Raw genomic sequence first — 26,680 nt, 5'->3', positions numbered from 1 at the left:
TTGTTTTTGACGTCAATATATCAGTACTACTATATTTTTTTACGTTACCTACACGATCAGTACAGATAATTAAATGTTACTTAATTTTTATCTATTTTCATAGCTTTATTTCAAACTGTCTTCACACTTATTATAATAACGTTTTTTTTAGCAAGAAAAGATATATATGGGCTTTTGAATCAGTAAGTATTATAATTATGTTTAACGTCGTAAGTATAAATTATTTTTAACACCGAACATTGCTTACCTTTCGACCTCCACCACCTCCACCTCCCATTGGCACCGGAGGCGGTGGTGCTGGATTTTGGGGCATAAACAAGCTTTCTGTTCTCTTAGGTTGGTATGGCGATGGTGAAATTTCTTGGCCTAGAGTTCTTTTTCGTAAAATCGAATCTTCGAAAGGTTGATCTCTCGAAGGAGCTCTTGGAATGGATCCACGACCAGAAGCTAGGTGACCATTTCCGGCCGGCGTTGCCGCTCGAGACGCTGGTCGGGATGCAGTAATCGGCGAAGGTGCGACGGATCCAGCTCGAGAACCACCACTTGGAGGCACAGCTTCTACGGATGGTTGTCTCGACCGTCTTCCATACCGATCTACGCTGGAATCTCTACTTGGAGGTCTTTTGTAATGATCAAAGTAATCGATTGACGGACGTGATCCTTGCTGTCGTGTCTCACGCTCTCCATTAATTATTTCTTGTTCCGATGAAGTCGGTTGTCTATAAGATTGTTGATCTATGGCTTGTTGACGATATATTTGCTTGTCTGGTGTTTGTCGATACATTTGTTGGTTCATTGAAGGTTGTTGATACATTTGTTGGTCGTTTGGTTGTCGGTAAGCTTGCTGATCTATAGGCTGACGATATCCTTGAGGTTCGTGATTCGTTGCTTGTCTATCTAGAGGGCCTTCCGAATGCACAGTACCAGTACGAAGTTCATTTCTTCGATATGAAGCCATAGTACTATCAACGTATATTTCAGTTTGTGGGTCGTTCATTGGCTGAGCAAGTATGCTTTGTCGTCGTGTGATTCCCGGACCAGCGTTCCAATCCTGCGAAGGTCTTTGATTTGTCGATGGTCGTATGGAACTTGAAAGTCTGCGATTTTGATTTGCATGTTGTTGGTTGGTTTGATCTAGACTTTGCTGTTGTTGTATTTGGTAAGAAGATTGAGGCGGCATTTGACTATCTGATATGTTATATCCACTCGGGTTATTGCTCGAGGGATATGATTTTTGATTTGTTATTTGATTTTGCGTACTTGTAGGAACGTTCCATGATTCTGGATTAGGTTTATAAAATTGGTCATATTGAGATGCTAAATTTCTATCATCAGTGAAATGGGGGTTATTAGGATATCTTGGATCCAATGGTTGTCCTGTGTTATGGAATTGAGTTGACGGTCTTCTTGACGATATTGCATTTGGCATTTTATTAATTTGGGGTATTTGCGAGTGCATCGGAGGGATATGATTTGGAATGCTCTTTCCGTCAAGGACATTATCAGCTTCTTGTGTTTGAGGAATATTACTAGTATGTTGCTCGTATATTTTTTGTCGATACTTTTCTCTTAGGCCTATTCGATCAAAACCTGGGTGTTTAAAATCTGGTGCAAACTGCTTAGCAGTTTTTTGTGCAATATCACAGTCTTCTTTAGCTTGGTCTGCACATTCATCAGCTTGCTCGGCCTTACCCCGAGCTGTAGCAGTTCTGTTAAATATGATTACATTTTATTAAAATATGTAAAAGTTCTTAAACTAATAGTTGTTTATTTTTCTTGTATTTTCGTCTTTAAGTAATATGCAAAATCCCGTATATCAGAGAAAAAGTGCTTACAAAACTATTAGAAGTACGTACGAATGTGTAATTGAATCATTAATTCACCTATATATTATCATTTGTTAACTTACTTTCAGTTTTTATTAAAATATTTGTAACTTAAAAGTCTATAAATTGTAGGAATATATTTCCTACTATGATTAACGATCGCTATCAGATGTTTATGATAGCAACCGGGACCGACAGCGTGTTTTTTGAGACACGATGGAGGCCCTATAAGTACAGATACCCAGACCGGAAATAAATATTTGTACAAATCTAAATATCTATTCCTAGCGGGAATCGAACCCGCGACCGCCTGTGTATGACCAACACGGCAGGCGCACAACTAGACTATAAACATATATGTGGTCCCTAGTGAAAGACATTCAGTTTATTTAATAATTACGATAAACCAATAAGCACATATGTTTGAGACACGGAGTTACTTACTATGGGCCAAAATACGTACCTTGAAATAGCAATGTCGGCCTTTTGTAATGCTATTTTAGATGCTCGTTGTGCTGCATTCACTGCTGAGTCAACACGTTCTCGGAATTTGGCCGAGCGCATAAGGAACATATGTTTACGCTTCTGGCTCGTGATAAGTACATTATTCTTGTACTTTCCTTCTTCTTTTGTCCCGTCTCTAAAAGTTGTAACACCATAACCATATTTTCTATTCGCAAACCATTCGCCCTCATATCGTAAGCCATCGCTACGTTCACTGACGCCGAATCCAGTTCTTTTATCATTTTTCCATTCACCCATATACGTTTCAGTTACACTGGCATCCAAATGCTCGTCCTGAAAAGTATTGAATTACTTTTTACAATATTCAGCTTCGTGAAGCTGTCTTTAAGTTTTTTAAACAAATATATTGACATTAAAATTATGAACTATAATACTCTCTTTTTAAGTTATTCCTCTCTTGAATAACATGTGTTATTATGAAATAAAAAAAATGTATAAATTTAGTTTCGCCGTTTCACTTAAACTAGTAGTCGCCCAGTAGTCGAAGCTCGACCATAATTAATTGAAACTATGAGTTTGAACGATGGCGGGATAACCATCCAACTGCTGGCTTTGAAATACACAGGCCGAAGACGGGCAGCAGCGTCTTCGGTGCGACAAAGCCAGTACTGCGGTCACCAACCCGCCTGCCCAGCGTGGTGACTATGGGCAAAACACATGAGTTCACGTTATTTTTGGCGTCAACTTGTGGAGGCCTATGTCCAGCAGTGGACTGTATAGGCTGTAATGATGAATGATGATGAGTTTGAACATTATTAAGGTTCTGTTGTCAAAGACCAAACTTCTGTAATAATATGTGTGTGTGTATGTCAAATACATAGTAGTGTGTGTAATGTTTTTTTTTTATTGATTTAATGTATTTTTATGCATAATTTAAAAAAAAAAATTAGCATTCTGCACTCTTCTATATAAACTATAACTGTACGAAATTTCATACTCTTCCGTCCGCTCAATTTTCGTAAACAGTGGTACAAAGTTTTTGCTTTACGTATTAATATACAGATATTACAATATATATATATTATCATTTTACTTGCAGTAGATACTATAAGTAAAATTTAGTAGATTAAGAAGGTTTAAGACATGTTTATAAAAAAATTAATCGTCTTATGCGCTTTTTATTAAATAATATAAGATAAGATAATAAAGTTCTTAGAGTAATTAAGTGGAAGGGAAAGGTGTACGAGATGATCCTTTGAGCCAAGGTGATCATTTTCAACTGCAACTGAACTATTAACGTCATCTAGGTGTTTTTAACCGACTTCAAAAAAGGAGGAGGTTACTCAATCCGACTGTGTATATATATATATATATATATATATATATAATTTTTTAAATGTATGTTCGGGGATAACTTCGTCGTTTATGAAACGATTTTGAGAATTTTTTTTTTATTGGAAAGGAGATATTTTAGGTGCGGTACCATGATAAGGAAACCAGGGTCTGATGATGGGATCCCAGAGAAATCGAGGGAAATATGTTTGTTAATTCTTTTCGTCTACTTACGTTGTATTACTTGTCGATGTAATTGAAGTCGTTTTTTTTATTCTAACCCATGAGTTCGCACCAAACACAATTATTCTACTTAATACGTAGCTCCAGAAACCCACGCATCTATTAAGGTGTATCTATTAAGGTGTGTTTATTAAGGTTAAAAAAAAAATGTTTGGTTATGTATGTATCTTTTGTTTTAGATAGTCAATTGAAATGATTTTCAGATCACTTTATGTAATGGAACGAAAAAAATACATATAGATTAGGGAACTACAATGAAGAAAAGAGCGTGGAGTACAAGATGATCCTTTAGTAGGGTTTGAAAAATAGTAACAAAATAAATAACAGACTAGAATATTTAATATTTTGGTTATAATAACTGAAAGAAGGATAAAAGTCCTTCTACACGGTCGGGATCGACCGCCGACCGTCTGTGTCGCAGGACCGATGGCCGTTGGAGTAGACGGGTCCTAGAGTGGAGACCGCGTCTTGGCAAACGCAGTGTGGGACGTCCTCCGGCCCGTTGGACCGACGATCTACGTAAGATTGCCGGTGTAGGCTGGATGAGGATTGCGGAAGACCGGGATGTGTGGCGCGAACTTGGGGAGGCCTATGTCCAGCAGTGGACTGCGATAGGCTGAAGTGTTAGGGAATAGAATTTTAGTGCACAACCTTGACTGAGGTAGAGCACAGCAGAAAATACCCTGTTTAAAATTTGGAGGAGCCTGACTGGGAAAGTACCTCGACCTTTTAGAATATCGATGCTTCAGCCTGTAATATCCCACTACTGAGCATAGGCCTCTTTTCCCATGTAGGAGAAGGATCAGAGCTTAATCCACCACGCTGCTCCAATGCGGGTTGGCGGATATATTCCCCACTATGAGTAACGATCGCTATCAAGGTACATGATAACAACCGGGGCCGACGGCTTAACGTGCTCTCCGAGGCACGATGGGGAGACACACAAGGACTGCACAAACACCCAGACCACGGCAAACACCTGTATACAAATGTTTGTCATGTGCGGGGATCGAACCCGCAACCGCCAGCGCAACATGTACAACCCATGGCTATAATCGTTGCGCCAACGCGGCGTCAGGTATAGAAGAAGAGTATAGAAGATCACAAATAGAATAATAAATAGAATAATAGTGTCTTCAAGCAATGTTGTGTTCCTGTGGTAAGGTGATCAGAGCTCCTGACGTATATTGGGGGTAGAATCGGCAACGCACTTACGATACTTCTGGTGTTGCATTCGTCTATAAGCTGCGATAATCGTTTACTATCAGGTGAACTTGTTTGTCGACCTAGTTCTAGAAAAAAACCGTTAGGTTGTAGCAAGGTGTCACTTTGCTGTTGTATTTTCTGATTATTTCTTAATGTTGTACGTACTACAACAACAAACTAGTATAACTTTTATTTAGATTTAGTATTTCCTCTATCGAGAGGATATGGGAAACCTTTTTTTGTCTTCTGTCTTATGGCGTATAGTGGTAATTAAAAGTTCTTTTAAAAAATATGTGAGTTTCGCGATTCAGCCTGTACCTAACATCTCAATGCTATAAGCCTCTTCCTCCACGTATAAGAAGGATCGGAGCATAGTCCACCATGCTACTACAATAGGGGTGGCTGGATATGATATTTTAAATATAAAACTTCGACACTATCTGAAATCTTTTACTATATAAATAATAAATATTCTAATTTAACGCATCGAAACTTATCCTAATCGCAAAATTCTTCAGATATCAAAAGTAATTTAAAATTTCCTGCTCAATATATGGAGTAGCCCGACTGGGACAGTACTTTGACCTTACAGAAGATCACAGCTAAAAGTAAATAATATTGTTATTAAGCAGTATTGTGTTCCTCTTGATGAGTAAGGTGACTAGACTAGAGATCCTAGGGGGATCGGGAGTAGGGTCGGTAACGCTCTTACAATGCTTCTGGTATTGCAGGCGTCTATAAGCTACGGTAATTGTTTAATATCAGGTGAGCCGTAAGCTTGTTTGCCGACCTCGTTATATAAAAAAAAAATATTATGATCTACTGATGATGTTGCGGACACAGCTAGATTTTAATAAAATTTTGATTTCATATTTATATATTCATCTATTTCTAAAAATAACTGAGTTAGTATTTTCAGAGGATGTTTAATAAATAGGAAGATGAAATGGAATAAGTATAAAATAATTTTATTAAATTAATTAAAAACGTAAGTTTAAGATAGAATTTAAATGGAAGGTTAGGATTGAGGAAGAATTAAACGCTTTTATTAGATATGAACTTTAATATCTAATATTTTGAATTCAAACATAGTCGTCATTTGAGTTTCAGTTGCTTTTAAACCAATGTTACTGAATAATTTTAATTAATTTTACAGATATAGATAGTGGTTTTGTATTCCATTCGATATTATGAAACATACAATTTTATACATATGACGAGCTCCAGAATAGACAATTTTATTTATATACTAGCTGTGCCCGCAACTTTGTCCGCGTGAAATTAAAAAAAAAAAATGTTCAGTTCGCAGTTACAACATAAATAAATATCTAAGATAAAAGTAACCTAAGTTGCTCCTTATTACATCAGTTATATGCCAGTGAAAGTCCCGTCAAAATTGGTCTAGCTGTTTCAGAGATTAACCGGAATAAACAGACATGCAGACAGACAGACAGTAAAAAGCGGTTATTTTAATATTTCAAACAGACACTCCAATTTTATTTATTTGTTTAGATGATTTTTCATATATGACGAGCTTTCTGCCCGCACGGATTAGGTACATGACTGACATGACTATGGCTATTCCGTTTTTTCCCAATGAAATACAATCTACGTCACTCAATGATAACGTAGCAATCTAATCATGTACTCCACTGCTGAACACAAGTCTCAACACAGGAGAAGTTTGCGCCAAAAATGGCGTGAACTCATGTGTTGCTCATAGTCACCACGCTGGGCAGGTGGGTTTGTTGCACCAAATACGATACCGCCCGTCTTCGGCCTGTGTATTTCAAAGCCAGCAGTTGGATGGTTACCCGTCATCAGTCTTTCATATCATCAGGCTTTTTAAGTTCCAAGGTGGTAGTGGAACTGTGTTCATCCCATAGTCTTACGATACTCACGAGAAGAGAGGGAATGGCTATATTCTTTACCTCCGTAACCACACAGCTAATCTCATAGTGAAACTAGAAATAGTGAAACTTTCAAAATCGGTCCATTACTCATAAGTATATCCCTTACAAAGAAACAAATAAATAGTCTAGTCGACAAGTTTATAATAGTCAAAAATAGAAATACTGCTCTTAAAATTATGTCTGATAGCTCATTGGATCCGGAATGACGTCTAGAAAAATGTGCCAAAAGTGTGTCATCATTATCATCATCATCACTTCAGCCTAATACAGTCCACTGCTGGACATAGGCCTCTTAAAGTTCGTGCCGAAAATGGCGTGAACTCATGTGTTTTGCTCATAGTCACCACGCTGGGCAGGCGGGTTGGTAAAGCGTGTATTTATAGCACATAAAAAATCGCAAAAGTTAGAAACAATTAAAAATGAACACAAAATGGCATTCCGTTTTTTGCCGATATTTCATAAACTATTAATATTTAAGAAATATTAAAAAAAGATTCTAAAAGAAGAGGAATTTTCCAATAAAAAATACTTAATTATTTAAATACTTAATTCCCGTTGGAAATTTTACTTAACGTTAATTATTAAACAAATTAAACGATTGTTAAGCAACAAAATTGTCTGGAACCGTCCAATTCGTCCGTCTCAATAATAAATGAAAAAAAAAGGTTTAAACAATTGTCGTAATATATACCTACATACATAATTAACAAGATATATTATTTTTGTAGTTTCAGAAAAATCATCATCTTTTGGAAAAATCAACCGTTTTTGTTCAAGATGATGATAAATTAATTCCGAGATTCAGATTATATATATATCTCAGAAACGGCTCCAACGATTTTCATGAAATTTAGTATGCCGGGGATTTCGGGGGAGGTTAATAAATCTAGCTAGGATTCATTTTTAGAAAATGTCGTTTTATCCCTGTTTTCAGGCAATGAAAAATGGCTACAATATCGTTAGAATACGAAGGTAAATTTCGCCCCTGTCAATAAAGTTCAATAGCTTAGGGGAAATCGGCTAGTCGCAATCGACCGAAAAGATCACGGTTCAAATCTTCAAAAAAAAAAAAAAAAGAAAGTAATCGATATGGAATACCGATTATTTTTTCTTTTTTTTCTAATTGCACTCGTTACTTTTTATTTAAATAGTCAGTTCTTATTTTTTTATTATTATTTCGGTAAAATCAAAAATATTATTCATATTTTATTTTATCATTATTATTATTATTATTTTTTCTTTTATTTATTTATATTTTTTATTATTGTCGGTAAAAAAATATTATTCATATTTTTTTTTATCATTATGTAATTCGTATTTAAATACGATTTCCAAAAAAACACGATTTACTAAAAATACCGAGCTAAGCTCGATTACCCGGGTACTACAAGAGTGATATTTTAATGTTATAAAAATATAAGTAAAAACGGTATTCTATGTGAGATAATTTCATTTGAACATTACAGAGATAAAGTTGTAATATTGGTAGTTGTAACGAGTAAATAAGCAACCCTGCACTACGCTTGGGCGGTATTCCTTTTTTTATAAAGTCACAGCAGTGTAATTTTTATCGAAGCTGATGTATATTCGAACTGCCAACATCATCTAATCTCCTATATGAACAAATTATTACTTTTTTGCCGTATCTGGTAAAATATCCATGTTTTAGTGACACACATTTTTTCAAATTAAACTTATACCTCAACAATGAAACTGGTGTTAGAGTTGGTATGCAAGGAGCCTCTCGTGGTAGCAGAATGCGTGCTTTCGACCGACGACACCCAGGACGAAGCCGAGCCGCCTGAGCCTCCCGAACGTACGGAACCAGTCCCGCGCTTGTCCAATTCGCCTGCACTCCGTTGCTTGCGTAATTTCTGCGAACATTGATGATTTTTTTTTTTAGTTTTGTACATTTTCTTATTTACAAATATAGTTAGCAACGGTGGAATTGTCTCTAGAAGAGATCTCATCCAGCCAACGTATGATGATAGTGAGAAATAATGTTAAAAAGCAGGCTAAGAAGGTGCAGCAGTCAAATATTTCGATAATATACTGATACTTGAAAATAATAAGCTAATTAAATAATATTCATAACATCTTACAATCTTAAATCTTGCCTTATACATTTTATTTATTATTAAACAAAAACAAAATTAATTCCTTGATGGTGATTAAGGCTGTGGTATTTGCTGTCTATTTTCATAACTAAGCAGCTATTCTGAAAAGCTTTCTTTGCATATGATGATGTTTGTCTAAGTTTCTTACATTTTTTACGTTTAAACGTTAAGTTATGTTATTGAAAAATGTGTTTGAAATCATTACTTTATGTAATTACTCGTAAAATTAACGTTTTAAAGTAAACGACAGCAATGAGCTACGAAGGTCTACTACGGCACTACTAACAGATGCTACGAATTTCAACAATGTCTCTGATTTCGATATTATTAATTGCCAATATACATATTCCACCAAAAAAGAAGAGTTACAAATTATTTGATATTTGAGTCGTAAAGGGGATCGCGGCGATTGCAACTCTGATTAGTATTTTATTTGTTATTATAGTTTATTAGAACAAACGTTATAACTAATTATTTCAAATACTAATTTATAAATGTATAAATAAAAGGCCAAAAGAATTACTAAGCGCAAAACTCGAGAACGACTGTTTTAATTACCTACGCTTAATCCTTTTTTTTTAATTTGTTGATACTTTAAAGAAGGTTCTTACGCAATGAAAATACTGGAGAAAATTTTCGAAAACTTAACAAAACACTGATTTTAATTATAAGCTTTTAAGCGTTTGACAATTCGCAAGACAGAACACAGTTCATCGGGTGAGCTAATATGTATTTAACACGTATACAATCTATACAAATAAAATTGGAGTGTCTGTTTGTAGTAGGTATTAAAATAACCGCTTTTTTAACCGGTTTTAAAAAGGAGGAGGTTACTCGATTCGACCGTGTATATCAGTTTATAATTTAACATGTAATAATATAATATAATAAAATATGTAAGAATATAGCCACCCTCTCTCTTACCGGTCGTAATGTACCGGTGTCGTAAGAGGCGACTAAGGGATAACACATTTCCACTACCACCTTGGAACTTAAAAAGCCGACCGATGGCGGGATATCCATTCAACAGCTGGCTTGAAATATACAGGCCGAAGACGGGCAGCACCGTCTTCGGTGCGACAAAGCCAGCCCTGCGGTCACCAACTCGCCTGTCCAGCGTGGTGACTATGGGCAAAACACATGAGTTCACGCTAATTGTGGCGTGAACTTATGGAGGCCTATGTCCAGCAGTGGACTGTATTAGACTGAAATGATGATGAATGATGATGATGATGAATATTAAAATAGCCGCTTTTTACTATATGCATATGGATGCATACACGATACATATACCAAAATAACATTTTTTACATTTTTTGTCTGTCGGTCTGTCTGTCTGTTTGTTACGGCTAATCTCTGAAACGGCTGGACCGATTTTGACGGGCCTTTCACTGAGAGATAACTGATGTCGTAATTTTATTTTAGAAATTTATTTATTTTATAACTCTGCGAACTGAACAATAACTTTTTTGTTAAATTCCACGCGTATGAAGTCTCGGGCACAGCTAGTTTAGAATAAAATTTTAGAAATTTAAATATGAAAGTGAATAACTCCTCATTATATATTTCTTTTGATCGAGTTAAAATATTCACTGCCAATTCAATTTCTGAACATTATTCCTATCCATCTTAGCAAAATATTTCCTTAATCATATAAGATGATTGACTCTTAACTACGTTCCTTCTAATAGGGTGTTATGCAGGTATCACGTTTCGCGTGAAAAATAATCTCGTTACGCATGATACCTTTTGTGAGCGCACGGCTATAATTTACAATGAATAATTGTGTTTGCTCGCAAACGAAAAATAAAAACCGACTTCAATTACATCGACGAGTACAACGTAGATCGACGAAAAAATAGTCAAGTAACTACGCGTTATCAAAGATTACTCAAAAAGTAGTTATTAGATCTCGATAAAATTTATATGTGATCACATGATAAACACCAGCTTTCGATTAAATCAAAAATTATCAAAATCGGTATACCCAGTAATAAGTTGTTGCGGATTTTCGAGAGTTTCCCTCGATTTCTCTGGGATCCCATCATCAGATCCTGGTTTCCTTATCATGGTACCAAACTAGGGATATCTTCTTTCTAACAAAAAAAGAATTATCAAAATCGGTACATCTACTAGAAAGTTATGCGGTATAATACAACGTAGGTCGACGAAAAAAGCGTCACGTAAAAACGCATTATTAGATATAACTCGAAAAGTAGTTGTTAGATCTCAAATAAATTTAAATGGGACCAATTGGCACACACCACCTTTCGATTAAAACAAAATTTGTCGAAATCGGTCCACCCGGTCAAAAGTTCTGATGTAACATACATAAAAAAAATACATTCGAATTGAGAACCTCCTCCTTTTTTGGAAGTCGGTTAAAAACACTCTACGACTCAAAAAATTCGTTTCCATATGCGGCTCTATAGTTGTATGCGGCATTAGTATTTTATTGAGGTTTTTTTAGGATTAAGAAAAATAGTATTGGCGGGTTATACAGAAGTAACTTGCCAAAGTAGTTCGTATATTAAGACAAAGTAAAATTTAAAAAAGGCTAGGATTTTTTTTCACGTTGAACGTAATTTATTACACCCACAGAGTACACACCACTTTAAGGAATTCTTATTAGGTGCAGTTTATTGTGTATGACCCCGTCTGTGTGGGTTATCTAAACTTTCAGGTCGCTTATTAACGTAACGAAAGAATTTTTATAAGTAAAATATATATTTTTAGAAATATAAGTTCCATACATAGAGTGTGACCAACATTTTCAAGCAATAACTTCCTATATTTATACCTATTGCTATATAATAACCATTAGAGTTGTATGCTCACTTTTACGCATTTTACTTACGGCAAGAAGACCCTTTTTAGTCTTCTCGACGAGGGATCCTCGTCTACCCGATGGTTCATCAGAGCTGGCTTTAAGTACGAAGCCACCTCGCGCGTCATCCATGCGCGTCGTCCGCCGGTCGGAAGGGTCCGGCGTGCCCGTCGCCTCCGCCAGGGACGAAAGCGAGCCGCGGTGGTCGCGCGGACCCCCTCGGTAGTGCGACGCCAACCCGAAAGGTGCCGACGTCCGCACTCCGTACCCATGCCTGAGCCCTCGCATCCATTGTCCTTGGTACGTTCCTGTGGAAAAACGTAGATCCGCATGTTATACTTATTATTCATATCGAGCTTCACTAATGACGCAGATCTAAATTTAACTTCTGATATGCGTCATCGTTATTGAAGAGGACATCGGTCAGCCATTCATTAGCTTATTAACATTAATGATGTTAAAACATAATTTTTTTGTAATAACATGAAATCGCCATCGACATGACTGTGAGTTGAGGTGGCGTGCGTGGCAGGCGTGCCTGCGCTATATTTAACCGGCGAGGGCCGCGGTAGCGGGACGTGCTACAGGGCCGCCTCAAACCATTCAAACATTTCACCTACAAATCTCATAAATTTTTTATTTACAGTCAAACCCATTGCGCGTCGGACTACCTACATCGTTTTAGACAACCAAAAAATTCCTTATATTCACTATTTTCTTAACAAATATACATTTTTTTTTTTAAATTACACATGATACTATTTAAAATAAGATTAGCCGAAAAGCGGATATGACATATACATGTCAGTAAAACATTCCCAGTATCATATTTACGATTTTATGAATGACAAATCTTAATACGATGCTGACTCAACGTGCAGGCGTCGAGAATGGTATGACGTTGTTTCATGGTAATGCATGGCTCGGGCTGTTTTACGCATAACTGATTATAGGTGTTAATTCAAGGTTGCTTTAATAAATAAATAAAAAACTATATTCTACATTTAAACCTTTAAATAATAATATGTATGCATCGTATAATAAATAGTAATTTATAGTGTTATTTAATTTTAAGATTACAATTTTAATAAGAATAAGAGATAAAGAACACATTCAAACATTGATGGTTAAATTTTATTCTTATTATTAATTACATTTCAGGAGTGCAAAACATTGCGCAAAGCAAGGGACTTCTTTTAGTTCATGCAATCATAATGTAGGTCATTAGGTGATATTCACGTGCATGGCTATTATTAAGCCGACGCACAGAAGACGTAGCGAAGACAGATTTAAGTTACGTTCAAAAGCTTTAGATGTGGTAAAAATATCAAACCATAGCTTACTTCTCGTAGCTGTTAAAGCTTCTTAATCTGTACCTTTATTATAGAGTTATAATGCTTTATATTTATGGTAAGCTTAATAAGCATACTTATAGGATATTTTTTATTGCAATAGAATAAAATTATTTATTAAACACTACTAGACTCTACTACTACTAGAGCAATCTTTTGCAGGGAAAAATACATTAAAAAAGACCTAGTGTTTTTTTTAAATTTTTTTTATTTGGTTTCAAGATGCTTTGAAAGGAAAATTCCATCGAGTTAGAAATTCACGACTAGTTTAGGAATTTCAACAGAGAATTAAGTATATTAAAAATACTTTAAAACTGGTTTCTTATTAAAAGTTAATTATTACAATTAAAAAGTTTAATAGGTGCAGACTATACAAAATGAGAACATCATGGCCATGTAAACTAAATTATTTTTGTCGGCATTCTAAAAATTTGGCAATGAAGCGGGCATTATTCTTACCTCCATCGGCGTATGTTTCTGAACCGTATCCATCTTGGAGGCCATTTGCCCAGGTGCCCTCGTACTTGGCGTTGCTCGTGCTGCTCTGCCGGACGCCATATCGTCCTTTGTAGCCCTGCGTCCACTCGCCCCGGTACAACCACCGGTCGCGCGTTTCCACACCCAAACCGTGTCGTTTGCCATTCTGCCATTGTCCTTCGTATGAACTGCCACTGTAAAATATAATTATTTATTTGTTTTTCAATATGTTCAAACATTAAATGACGACGCGTTGGCACAGCGTCCATAAGCGCTGGCGGTCGCGGATTCGATCCCTGCTCACGACAGACATTTGTATTGGCCATATAGATGTTTGTCGTGGTCTGGGCGTTTGTGCTTGTATATTGTGTGTGTTTCGGAACCCCGACACAGGAGAAAATCCTACTGGGGGCGGTTGAGTGTGAAGCGTTTTTTATTTATTAAACACAACACTTCAGAATAACTTGTGAAATGATTACAGTAAAATAGATACAATGAATTACATTATCAATAAGGTACACGGTAATGGTATATTACTATAAAGATTAAGCTATTCTCATAAGTGTCATCTTTCGTTTTAACATATGTCACGTATGTTAAAACGAAATAAAGTTATTATTATTATTATTATTATTATATACGACATACATATATTACATTTGGTATACATGTGAAAAAGTTTTTATCTTATACCGAAACCACAAACTTCCTACTAAATTTTGCTTTATCTTTAACCGAATTCCAAAAAAGGAGGAGGTTCTCAATTCGATTGTATTTTTTTTAAATATGTATGTTGACCTCAGAACTTTTGATTGGGTGGACCGATTTTGATGATTTTTCTTTTAATCGAAAGAGGCTGTCGTGGTGCATGTTATGTGGTCCTCTTTAAATTTAACTGCGACATCACAAGTTTTTTTCGTGTTGAATATAATAATGCGTATTTATTTGACGATTTTTTCGTTGACATACGTTGTATTATACCGCATAACTTTTCACTGGGTATACCGATTTTAAGTCTTGCAAGCCCATTTAAATTTGATCGAGTAATCATTGATAAATAGGACTTGACTATTTTTTCGTCTACTTATGTTGTATTACTTGTCTATGTAATTGATGTCGTTTTTTTTTTTTCGCTTGCGACCAAACACTATTTTTATGATAATACTTAATTACTATTATTGTGTATTGTATATGTAATTAAGTAAATTTTTACATAATATTAGCTGTGTCCCGACTTTTCACCCGTGTTAACTTGAGCAAAAAGGTATTAAAATAATGTAATAGCCTATAGCCACAGATAATAGTTACTACGTAACTATAGCCTTCCTCGGGGAATGGACTATCCAATACAAAAGAATTTTTAAATTCGAACTAGTAGTTCCTAAGATTAGTGCGTTCAAATAACTAAACAAACGAACAAACTCGGTGTTTTTATAATATCAGTATAGATTTTATATTTATATAATAATATCTATATACTATAAATAATATTTCAGAGGTTGGCTGGAAGAGATCTCTTTTAGAGATAAGTCCATCGTTGCTAATTAATCTTATGTATAAAATTCGCATGTCACAATGTTAGTTACAATACTCTTTCGAAACGGCTGGACTGATTTTTATGAAATATTTTGTACATATAGGGTAGGTCTGAGAATCAGCCAACATCTATTTTTAATACCCCTAAATTAAAAGGGGAGGTGGAGGATTAAGGTAGTAATTAACATATATGGCAAAGGAACGTTTGCGGGGTCAGCTAGTTTGTATATAAATCATCATCATCATCATCATCATCAATTTTTATTTTTAAATTAAAGGTTATGGTGTTATTATAGCCCAAGTAAAGGCCGCTGATCAGGAAGAGATGAGATTTCCTGATCTGGACCCGATCAGGAAATCTCATCTCATCCTGATCAGGTCCAGACCAATCATCTGCGTTACATGCCTTATCTAGCCCTGATCAGGCATGCCTGGTCCGGTCCTTCTAAGGAAGACGAAAAAAATTCTACTCGGGAATAGCATTAAACTACCACCATGTAGCTTAAATTATTATCTTAAATGTATTAAATTATTATCTTAAATTATTATCTTGAATGTATTAAAATATAACTATCCGATATTTTAATGTAAGAGATGTCCACGAAAAATTGTTTACAAGAATTATGAGAGCAATAGCAGTCAGAACTATGTTCGTCAGTCAGTACCCATATTTCTTCCCGCATCATATAAAATCTACCGCACGGAATTGAATGTTTTTTTTTATAATCCTAGAGGTCTAACTTAAAAGCTAGTGTAGATCTCATCTTGATATACATATCACCTACTCTTGGAGATATTGCTCTGTAAACAGTTTTAGTGAAATACGCACTTTTACGCACTAGTACTATGGTTATAGCACGTTTTTATGAGACTCAATTTTTATACCTTGTTTATATAAACAATTGCTATTTGGTGGACTACCGAAATTCGAAACAAAAAAAAAAATCTATTTAGTTTTAAATTTTCTATTACACGTGTTCTCTACAAAATAATTTGTTTAAGATTTGTCAATAATAATATATATATTTTTATAATAGGTTGATGATAACAATTATTTTTTTGAGCCATCATAACTTGGGTTTGGATTATACCAGATAAGCAAAGTTCTCAGGATATGATGTCAATAGTAGATTTATTAAATATATAAAGTTTCAATTGCATAGCTCTTATACTTTAGATTTTATTGATATCTCAAAAACCCCGATTTCGTCACTCACTGATGATCATCAAAATTCTTAGAGTACTTCCTGAAGTCCCAGAAAGCTGAAATTTGGTATGTAAGCTAGTATTAGTACAAAAACAACAAAAAAAATCTAAAACTTGGAACTTTTACTCCCCAACCCCTTAAACTAGGGGGTGGAAGTTTGTATGAGACTGCCGCAAATTTTGATGCTAGAGGTCTGAAAATTAATATAAGGACTCCTTGTTACTCCTTGTTATAAATAATAATAATAAAATACATAAAAAATAAAAATCGGTTATTAGTTTATGTCGAAAATTTACATTTTGTAATTTTGGTATTTAAGTTTTGGCGGAGGAATATGGTGAAGATTGGATGATATTTAGGGTATAAAATGTGTCGGAGGTAAAATGCGGCTATAATATTGTTATAAGCAACTTACAAAAAGAAGTGAAATCCCACCAAAAACATTTTCATGTAAAATGTTGCCAAGACGAGATCATATGGCTCGCACTGTCAAAAACTTATCAGATCTCATGTAGAGCCAAGCTTCTAACTCTACACGCCCTAACTCTACAAGCCCTAACTTCACAAGCCCTAACTTCACAAACTCTACACCTTAGTCAAAATATGTGGCTTGGCCGTTTCGCTCCCGTCACGTGGGCGTAAGGTGAAAAATTTATTCACTGCTTATTACTTTTCTGTTATATAATAGTTCTATTAGAGAAAAAATTTAATAGTTAAAAATTTAAATTAAAAAGTTTAATATTTTATTTTTATTGAATATTATAATATTAACTAGCGGACCCGGCAGACGTTGTCCTGCCCTAAAAACAACTACCACATTTGATAGCTTACATAGCGATAGCAGCGCCACCTAACGGATCCAATTGAGATAATAACTACCATATCTTCCAAGTCAGACAAAATTACAGATGCTTACAAAAACAAAAATTGGTTCAGTAGTTTCGGAGTTACATACTGATAGCAGCGCCACCTACTAGGTCCGATCGAGATAAAAACTACACTACCTCTACAGTTGGACAAAATTATAGATGCGTACATAATTTGATAAAAATTGGTTCAGTAGTTTCGGAGTTACATACCAATAGCAGCGCTACCTATCGGGTCCAATTAAGATAAAAACTACCCTATCTCCCAAATGGGACCAAATTACAAATGCTTAAAAAATTTGATAAAAATTGGTTCAGTAGTTTCGGAGTTACATACAATTAAAATTTTCATTGTTAACGCCCACCCCCGTAATCCTTATTGGGCATGAGTTAACCTAAAATCCGCTCATCGATCATTTCTACATCACATATAGGAGATTCGTACCAAATTTAAGAGTCGATAGTTTAATAAATACGCATTATCAAAGATTACTCCAAAAGTTGTGATCAGATCTCGCTGAAATTTAAATGTGACGACATGATAAACATCGGCTTTCGATTAAATAAAAAATCATCAAAATCGGTCCACCCAGTAAAAAGTTATGCGGATTTTCGAGAGCTTCCCTCGATTTCTTTCGGATCCCATCATCAGATCCTGGTTTCCTTATCATGGTACCAAACTAGGGATATCTCCTTTCCAACAAACAAGAATTATCAAAATTGGTTCATAAACGACGGAGTTATCCCCGAACATACATAATCTATTACATATAATAAAATGGTAGGAAAGTCAAAACTGTACATTGAATTTTTTTTTAAAGAATACTTGTGGTGCGATTTACAATCGATACAGAAGCCAAAAATATAGTTTTTAGAATTTTTTTCTGTTTGTCTGTTTGTCTGTATGTATATTTCCGGGATAAACTCAAAAAGTACTGCATGGATTTACTTCAAATTTGACACGAATATTATTAAGAAGTCGGGTCAACATATAGGCTACATATTATCACGCTATCATCTACGGGGAACAAGCAGTGAATCTTTATTTCTTCAACGCATTCTGTAACAAAGTGTAATCTAACGACGCATATTTGAATGTTGTTGTTATTATGTTAATAACCATGCTATATAAGCTAGCATCACACTATAAATAAAGACATTCTGTAGTATATTTAGTATTAGCATTGTACCCGTGCGAAGCCGGGGCGGGTCGCTAGTATATATATACGATTTGAGTGAGAATTGATCGAATTGAGTAACCTCCTCCTTTTTTTGAAATCGGTTAAAAACGGGAATTTTCTATTGTTAACGCCCCCGCAACAATATAATAGGTAATGTGAAATAGCTAAGTTAATACCATTTTTACTGTATATAAATTAAATTAAAATGCGGTCTACGAATAAGATCAATTTAATCATTAATAACTTACGTAAAATGTGCCCTAATATATAATTTAACATGAACTTTATTGAATAGCAATAAAGTTCAAATTGACTCTACATTTTAGTTAGAAAACGTTTGTATGGGAAAAAGAAAAGGGCTGTTGTTAGGGTTTTCACGGAAATTATTCAATTTTTCTCGCCGTAAAAACCATCCTTGGACTTCAACGAACATTTAAAAAAAAGAATTGGTAAAATTGGTCTAGGCGTTGTTGAGTTATACGCTTACGAACACATTTTACGATTCATTTTTATATATAGGACTAGCTGTGCCCGCGGCTTCGCCCGCGTTGAAATTAGTGTGTCACAAAGTTTTGCCGGCAAACTTCCAGTGAAACTCTCATCAAAATCGGCCAATCAAAATGGTGGAGCCGCATGAAAATCCGTTCAGTAAATTTTGAGCGAATCGATCACATACACTTTTGGGGACTTTGTTTATAATACACTAACTGTTGCCCGCGATTACGTCCTCGTGGTTATGAAGATATGTATTACTATTAAGATGTTTAACGCAAATTATTTTTTTATTTCAGTCACTTGAAATGCTTATCAAACTGAGTAACTTTTTAAAAGGCACAAAATAGTATAATTTAATAGTTATTTTTATAAAACCTCTCTATACACCACATTTTTAGTTTTATTTTCAGGCTGCAGGATAAATAACCTATCAGGCGAACTTATAGCTGATTGTATATGTTTCATACAAACTATCAACCCCAATTAAACCCCCTTAGCGATGGAATATCGTAAAATCCGTTCTTAGCGGACGTCTGCTAACTATAATCTACATCCCCGCCAAACTTTATCTTTGTCCGACCTGGATAGATAGACCATCCAGCGGTTTTAGAGTTCTCGTGATGAGTGAGTCAGTGACCTTTCTCTTATATATATATAGATTACGATGCATTATTTGGATACCTCCTCACTATCTATAGAGCATATATTTTAAAGTTCAAGTCTCTTTCTTCAAAAACATAGGACTTTCATACAAACTTCCTATCCCCGTTTTATCCTCTTAGGGGTCGAGTTTCGTAAAATCAGTTTTTAACAAATGTCTACGTCCTATAAGGAACTTACCTGCCAAATGACAAATTTGTAGCTCTTATAGTTTCGGAGATATCGTGATGAGTGAGTCAACCTACCATCCCCCGTTTCAACCCCAAAAGGGAGGTGATTTCTAAAGATAAATTATATTTGAACAGTTTGTCACCATCTATAGAGCATACATTTTAAATTTCAACTCTCTTACTTCAAAAATATAGGACTTTCGTACAAACTTCCAACTCCCGTTTTACCCCCTTAGGGGTCGAGTTTCGTAAAATTCGTTCTTAGCGGATGTCTACGTCCTATAAGGAGCCTACTTGCCAAATATCAAGTTTTTAGGTGTTATAGTTTCGGAAATTTCGTTATGAGTGAGTCAACCTACCATCCCCCGTTTTAACCCCAAAAGGGAGTTGATTTCTAAAAATACATTATTTGAACGCCTCCTCACCATCTATAGAGCATAACGTTTTAAATTTCAAGTCTCTTACTTAAAAACATAAGACTTTCATACAAACTTCCAACCCCCGTTTTATTCCCTTAGGGGTCGAGTTTCGTAAAATCCGTTCTTAGCGGATGTCTACGATCTATAAGGAGCCTACCTGCCAAATGACAAATTTGTAGCTCTTATAGTTTCGGAGATATCGTGATGAGTGAGTCAACCTACCATCCCCCGTTTTAACCCCAAAAGGGAGGTGATTTCTAAAGATACATTATTTGGTCACCTTTCTACCATCTATAGCTTATAATGTATGCTACATTTTAAATTTCAAGTCTCTTACTTCAAAAACATAAGACTATCATACAAACTTCCAACCCCCGTTTTATCCCCTTAAGGGTCGAGTTTCGTAAAATGAGCTCTTAGCGGATGTCTACGCCCTATAAGGAATCTACCTGCCAAATTTCAAGTTTGTAGCTGGAATAGTTTCGGAGATTTCGTGATGAGGGAGTCAACCTACCATCCCCCGTTTCAACCCCAAAAGGGAGATGATTTCTAAAGATACATTATATTTGAACAGTTTGTCACCATCTATAGAGCATACATTTTAAATTTCAAGTCTCTTACTTCAATAAAAATAGGTAAAAAAACTTTTTAAGTTAAACGGTTTTAGGTTAAACATACATTGCAATGTTTAAGATAAATGTACTAAAAACCAAAAAATAATAAAATAGATACAGTCGTGGGAATTATGAACATATGCATAGACTAGACTAAAATAAAACCGTGGGGCACGTCAATTGTCTACAATCGTTGATTAAAATGTTTGTTTTGTAATGTTACACTATAATTAGGCAGTTGTTCAACCGACAACGATGGACGTGTGATAAGTAGGGCTAGAATGTGGAAACAAGCTAGCAAGCTCGATTATAAGCGAGTTTTAGGGTTTCATAGTGGTGAGCGAGTAGTACTTTTATCATATGTTTTGTCGATTAAAGACAAACTACGAGCAGTGAAACGATTCCTCGCCAGCCAGCAGTGTGAATGTCCAACGATAAACTAGTTGAAACATCTCTTTTATTTACATGGAGTGTATAACTATTGGAATTTCCATGAGCAAGAAAATAGTAAGTAATTTCCTCACCGTCTGCGGGCCAACTGCCTATTTTAACGACGAATTAAACGATTCTTCTATCGCACATTAAGTCGATAATTTGTAGACAATTGACGTGCCCCACGGTTTTATTTTAGTCTAGTCTATGCATATGTTCATAATTCCCACGACTGTATCTATTTTATTATTTTTTGGTTTTTAGTACATTTATCTTAAACATTGCAATGTATGTTTAACCTAAAACCGTTTAACTTAAAAAGTTTTTTTACCTATTTTTATTTTCTAGTTTTTAGTTTTTATTTCGCATTCTGTTTAATTCATTTAGTGCTTCATTATTGCAAGGCCCATCTTAAATATTGAGGTTGTATAGTGCACTGTATTCTTCTTGTCAAGCCTTTTTATTTGATACCCATATTGGTGGGATTGATAAAAAATTGTTATCAGACATTTGGTAGCGGCGGCCAGCTTAGATTTCAATTTTGCATAGTAAATTGTATTCTACTTGTTGAGACCTTTCATTTGATACCCATGTTGATGGGATTGATAAAACCTAAGTTATCCGCCATTTTGTAGAGGCCGCCATCTTGGATTTTAATTTTATATAGTACATTGATTATACTGGTTGAGCACTTTCATTTGATACCCATATTGATGGGATCGATAAAACCTACGTTATCCGCCATTTTGTAGCGGCCGCCATCTTGTATTTCAATTTTTTATAGTATATTGTATTCTGCTTGTTGAGCCCTTTCATTTGATACCCATATTGATGGGATTGATAAAACCTACGTTATCCGCCATTTTGTAGCGGCCGCCATCTTGGATTTCAATTTTTTATAGCATATTGTATTCTGCTTGTTGAGCCCTTTCATTTGATACCCATATTGATGGGATTAATAAAACATGAATTATCCGCCATTTTGTAGCGGCGGCCATCTTGAATTTATAATGATAATGAATAAACATAATTGTATTGTCACCAAAATCCAAAGTGTATACAAAATTTCAGATTAATCGGTTGACAGGAAGAGGGTGAAATTTGAATTACTAAATTTGACCCAAGAATAAATAATAAATAAAAAATAAAACAAACGGGGTGAGCTAAATAAAACCGTTTAAAAATATAGGACTTTCGTACAAACTTCCAACCCCCGTTTTACCCCCTTAGGGATCGAGTTTCGTAAAATCCGTTCTTAGCGGATGATTCAGAGATTTCGTGATGAGTGACCTTTCGCTTTTATATATGTATAGAAGATAGAAGATAGATGTATAGATTAATATAGGCTGTAGCTGAGATTAATATAGGCTGTAGCTGAAACTTTATATTTTTAACCAACTAGCAAAGAAGTGTTTGTATACAACTCTAACTACCAGAAAACATGTATAATTTCGTTATAATTTATTATGTATAACAAGATAGAAACAACATTTATACAGGTAAGTATTTGTACAGAAAATCGCTTGGCATACTTACATGGTTTCTTACGTAAAAGCTTGTTTAAAAATATCCTGTCATTAGTTTATAGCTTATTTGGTTAATGTTGTGTTTTAATTTGATCATAATTTCAAGAATTTAGACACTCGGAAAGAAACATTTTTCATTGTATTAATTTAATCTATACCTACTGTTTGCATACATAATTGTTTTATAAATATATTAAAACAATCATCGATATAAAATTAAATGTAAGCAAGACGTCATTACATTTTCATAGGCATTAAAATATCTCTCCTCCATGCTTTTCCCTACCATATTTCCTATATCTACTCCATGTTTTAGAAATTCAATAATAAATTAATATTATAGTTAGTTTATTGTACTACTGGGAAACCGAATAACGCTGAAGCGATTGTACCTACGCAAGTACGCACCCCTGTTATCGAGCGTCATACTTATGAGCTAGACTCCGAAATTACACAATATACAAATGTCTAACTAAAACTTTTTTTAAGATAGTACGTACATATTACGGTACGTACATAGTACGTTATAGTACGGTGGTAACAATTTATATACCAAGAAATTAAGAAATTTTTGTCGAAATCGTTAGAGATGTTTATACGATATCTACAAATATTGCTCTTTTCGTAGCATAAATATTAATAGTAGTGGTCGTCCAAGTCCAAATTCAACCATAATTAAAAAATTAAATTAAAGAAAACCAAAAACTTATGAAAAAAAGGAACCTTTTTTAATTTTTTTTAATTTGACTTCAGACTTTGACAATCAACAAATGATTAAGTATACATAATATTAATGTGTGTTATATTTTTTTATTGATTTAATATATATTTATGCATAATTAAAAAAAATATTAGCATTCTGCACTCCTTCTGTATATAAACTATAAGTGTCCGAAATTGTATACTTCTCCATCCGCGTAATTTTCGTAAAAAGGGGTAAAAAGTTTTTGCTTCGCGTATTAATATATAAATAAGCAGTTTGACAGTTAAACAAAATTTTAATATTTATTTTTATAAATAAAAATTAAACTTTTAGCTTTATCTATTGGAAGTAGTTTTGTCAAAGGATCAGTACTATTAAGCTTTTATTTTGGGCTAGCTGTAATGAAATTTCGGTAGATATTTCTAAAATCAACTCATAAATCTGCTGCTGGATAAAAAGAAGAGGGGAATTTTTCTCCCTACTGTAAAGCAAAAACATCAAAATGTTAATAAAAGAGTTAAATCTTATGCTATGTTTTTAAGCAGGATTATATTTACTATTATATAATATACCAAATGTAAAAAATGTTTGTCGTAGCCTGGTATTTAAAACGTAACTCAGGTAAACTGCATCCTAATTTTAAATATACTTTGTATATATTTCATACCAAAATAAATGAAATAATACATATCGAACGCGTTGAAATTTAATAATTTTTAAAATTAAAAATATTTTTTTAATGTTAAAATTTATTAAACAACTAGCTGTGCCTGCGATTTCGTCCGCGTTTTGGGTTTCAACTTTCAGGATAAATATGAAACAAACACTAAATGTTAATTGAAGCTTACTATAATACATTAGTGACAACCATATCTAAATCGGATAAGCCATTTCTGAGATTAGTGTGCACAAACGCGCAGACAAAAAGACAAAAATTCTAACGATCATTGTTTTGGGTCCCGATAATAATTTTTTCTCATATATCTTCCATGTACAGACAGCGACCCGTTACATTTTTATTATATGTATTGATAATTTGTCCTTGAGCCTAAGCCATTGTCATTTGCGTGACAACTGACAAACAGGGTGCGTCAGCCGCGTGGGCGTTTGCCGCGGCCTGTAGCCAAGTTGTAGGTCATGAAGTTTAGTAATCGTACCTTACATTTCCTCGCAGTATTTATCCGTTAAATCAGTACGTGGGCTAGTATCTTTTCACCATTAGTTGATATTATTAGTATCTTATTTCAAGTGGGTTTATACGTTGCAATGATTGTTTTGTAAAAAGATTTTTTGGCTAGCAAACCGTATTAAGAGCTACGTACACCACATCTAAAGACATTTGGCCAACTTACAACGTATAATATATTAAATTATACATGTGATCTAATGTAATCAGCAAAACTTGATTTAGTTGAAGAGAATGTAACCAACCAGTAAGTAGGTACCAATAGTTGTATTGCATAATAATTGCATAATAATCACATATCTACTAATAAATAATGACAAATTACGGTGTGACAAATAACGTTTAAATAAATTGTGACTGTGGCGGAATATTTTGCATCCAAGGTCGGCATTCAGTAGGTCTTACATTGCGCCGGCTTAACATGTAGTATTCAGTTACGCTACCGCAGAATATGTAACTGCTACGTTATAAATAGCCGTTAGACTCGACTGGTTCCATCCGTATTCATGTATAGAACAGACCTATCCATTATCTTACCGCAACTAATAAAAACTGAAAGGAATTTCAATGTTACTCACTGGCCGTACATGTGTTGATATTTGACTAAGCTACGAATATTGTATATGCTACTGCTACGATATACCTTCTATGCGGCAGCGACCGCCAGCACGCTTATGGATCGAAACAACCTGAAGTCTGAAGATTGTTTGTTTTGCAATTCTCACAACGAATATTATATTTATTAAATCCAAGGCCAATCAATACTTAGATTCTTAACGCCTAAAAATATAAATGGTGTGTACCTAGTCTGTGATATGTGATAATTAAAAAAAAAAAAAAAACTTTGAATAATCTATTGTTTAAATATTTATTTTTCAAAATTTGAATTAAATACTTTTACTTTTTGTTTTTAAAGTGGGTAAAAATAGTTATTACAAAGTCTAGCATTGACTATAGAACGCACAGCCGAAATCTGTTGTGCCCAGTGAACGTTGAGTCATAACTTTGCGAAGGAAAAGATCCTTATATTTTCTATTATTAAATATAAAGTAAAATTAAAATATGTATTTTAAATATGCCCTTTATGTTATATTTACTCTTCCCGAAACTTATTAATTTTTTTTGTAGAACGTTTCATCCGCGTATAGTCAGTCCCTTTAGTCCATTTATATTTGATCTTAGATATTTTTTAAAACAAGCAAGAGATTGAGCTTTTCTAATAGAGAGAGGAAGAGAGGTCCAAAGTTGTACAGCTTTAACAGAAAAGGAGTTTGGATAAAGGAAGTAGTATAGGAAGGAGTTTTGAGTGTTAAGGTTGAAGATGAGCTGAGGGAACGCTCATGAGTGTCACAGAGAAACTCAAAGCGATTTTTTAGATAAAGCGGTGTATCTAGATTTTTTTTTATGTCACTAGGTCGGCAAAAAAGCGTACGGCTCACCTGATGGTAAGCGATTACCGTAGCTTATAGACATCTGCAACACCAAAAGCATCCCAAACGCGTTGCCGACCCAATCCCCAATCCCCCCAGGAGCTCTGGTCACCTTACTCACCAACAGGAACACAATACTGTTTGAAAACAGTATTATTTTGCTGTGTTCTTCTGTAAGGTCGAGGTACTACCCCAGTCGGGCTGCTCTATATTTTGAGCAGGAAATTACTGCTGTGCCCTACCTCAGAAAAAAGATAGATGGAAAAGTACACAATATAGTAAAGAAAGGATGTGACTATTCCTGCGAAAGCGGATAGGAAGCCACTTGAGTTGATTACGAAAATCAGAGATATGGTCATATTTGCAAAGACCAAATATGAACCGTATGCAGAGATTCTGGAGGTGCTCAAGCTTATTTAACTGCTCCTCTTTAAGATCTAGGTAACAAATATCAGCATTGTCAAGAATTTGTAGTAGGACTGACTTGACTGTGCTAA

General features: G+C 34.7%; 2 protein-coding genes across 2 annotated transcripts in view; both read right to left on the bottom strand.

The window, feature by feature from the left end:
- Positions 1–84: 84 nt before the first annotated feature.
- On the bottom strand, positions 85–13,962 carry LOC123669489 (junctophilin-1-like). Its single transcript, XM_045603096.1, has 5 exons — positions 13,741–13,962; positions 11,960–12,237; positions 8,686–8,859; positions 2,290–2,624; positions 85–1,709 (listed from the first exon to the last, which is right to left on the bottom strand). Exons 2-5 carry the CDS (start codon positions 12,215–12,217, stop codon positions 227–229), a joined length of 2,250 nt encoding a protein of 749 aa, XP_045459052.1. The 5' UTR covers positions 12,218–12,237; positions 13,741–13,962; the 3' UTR covers positions 85–226.
- LOC123667598 (junctophilin-2-like) overlaps positions 12,511–26,680 on the bottom strand; it is a 32,304-nt gene continuing 18,134 nt past the window's right edge. The window contains exons 2-3 of the mRNA XM_045601475.1: positions 13,741–13,952; positions 12,511–12,545 (exon numbers count right to left, since the gene is read on the bottom strand). Coding sequence (XP_045457431.1) covers positions 12,511–12,545; positions 13,741–13,952 — 247 coding nt within the window. The remainder of the gene's footprint in view (positions 12,546–13,740; positions 13,953–26,680) is intronic.

The sequence above is a fragment of the Melitaea cinxia genome, chromosome 3 (genome assembly GCF_905220565.1).
Source record: "Melitaea cinxia chromosome 3, ilMelCinx1.1, whole genome shotgun sequence".
Taxonomy (NCBI): Eukaryota; Metazoa; Arthropoda; class Insecta; order Lepidoptera; family Nymphalidae; genus Melitaea; species Melitaea cinxia.
The sequence above is the reverse complement of the archived record's forward strand: the minus strand, read 5'-3'. Positions and strand labels throughout refer to the sequence as shown.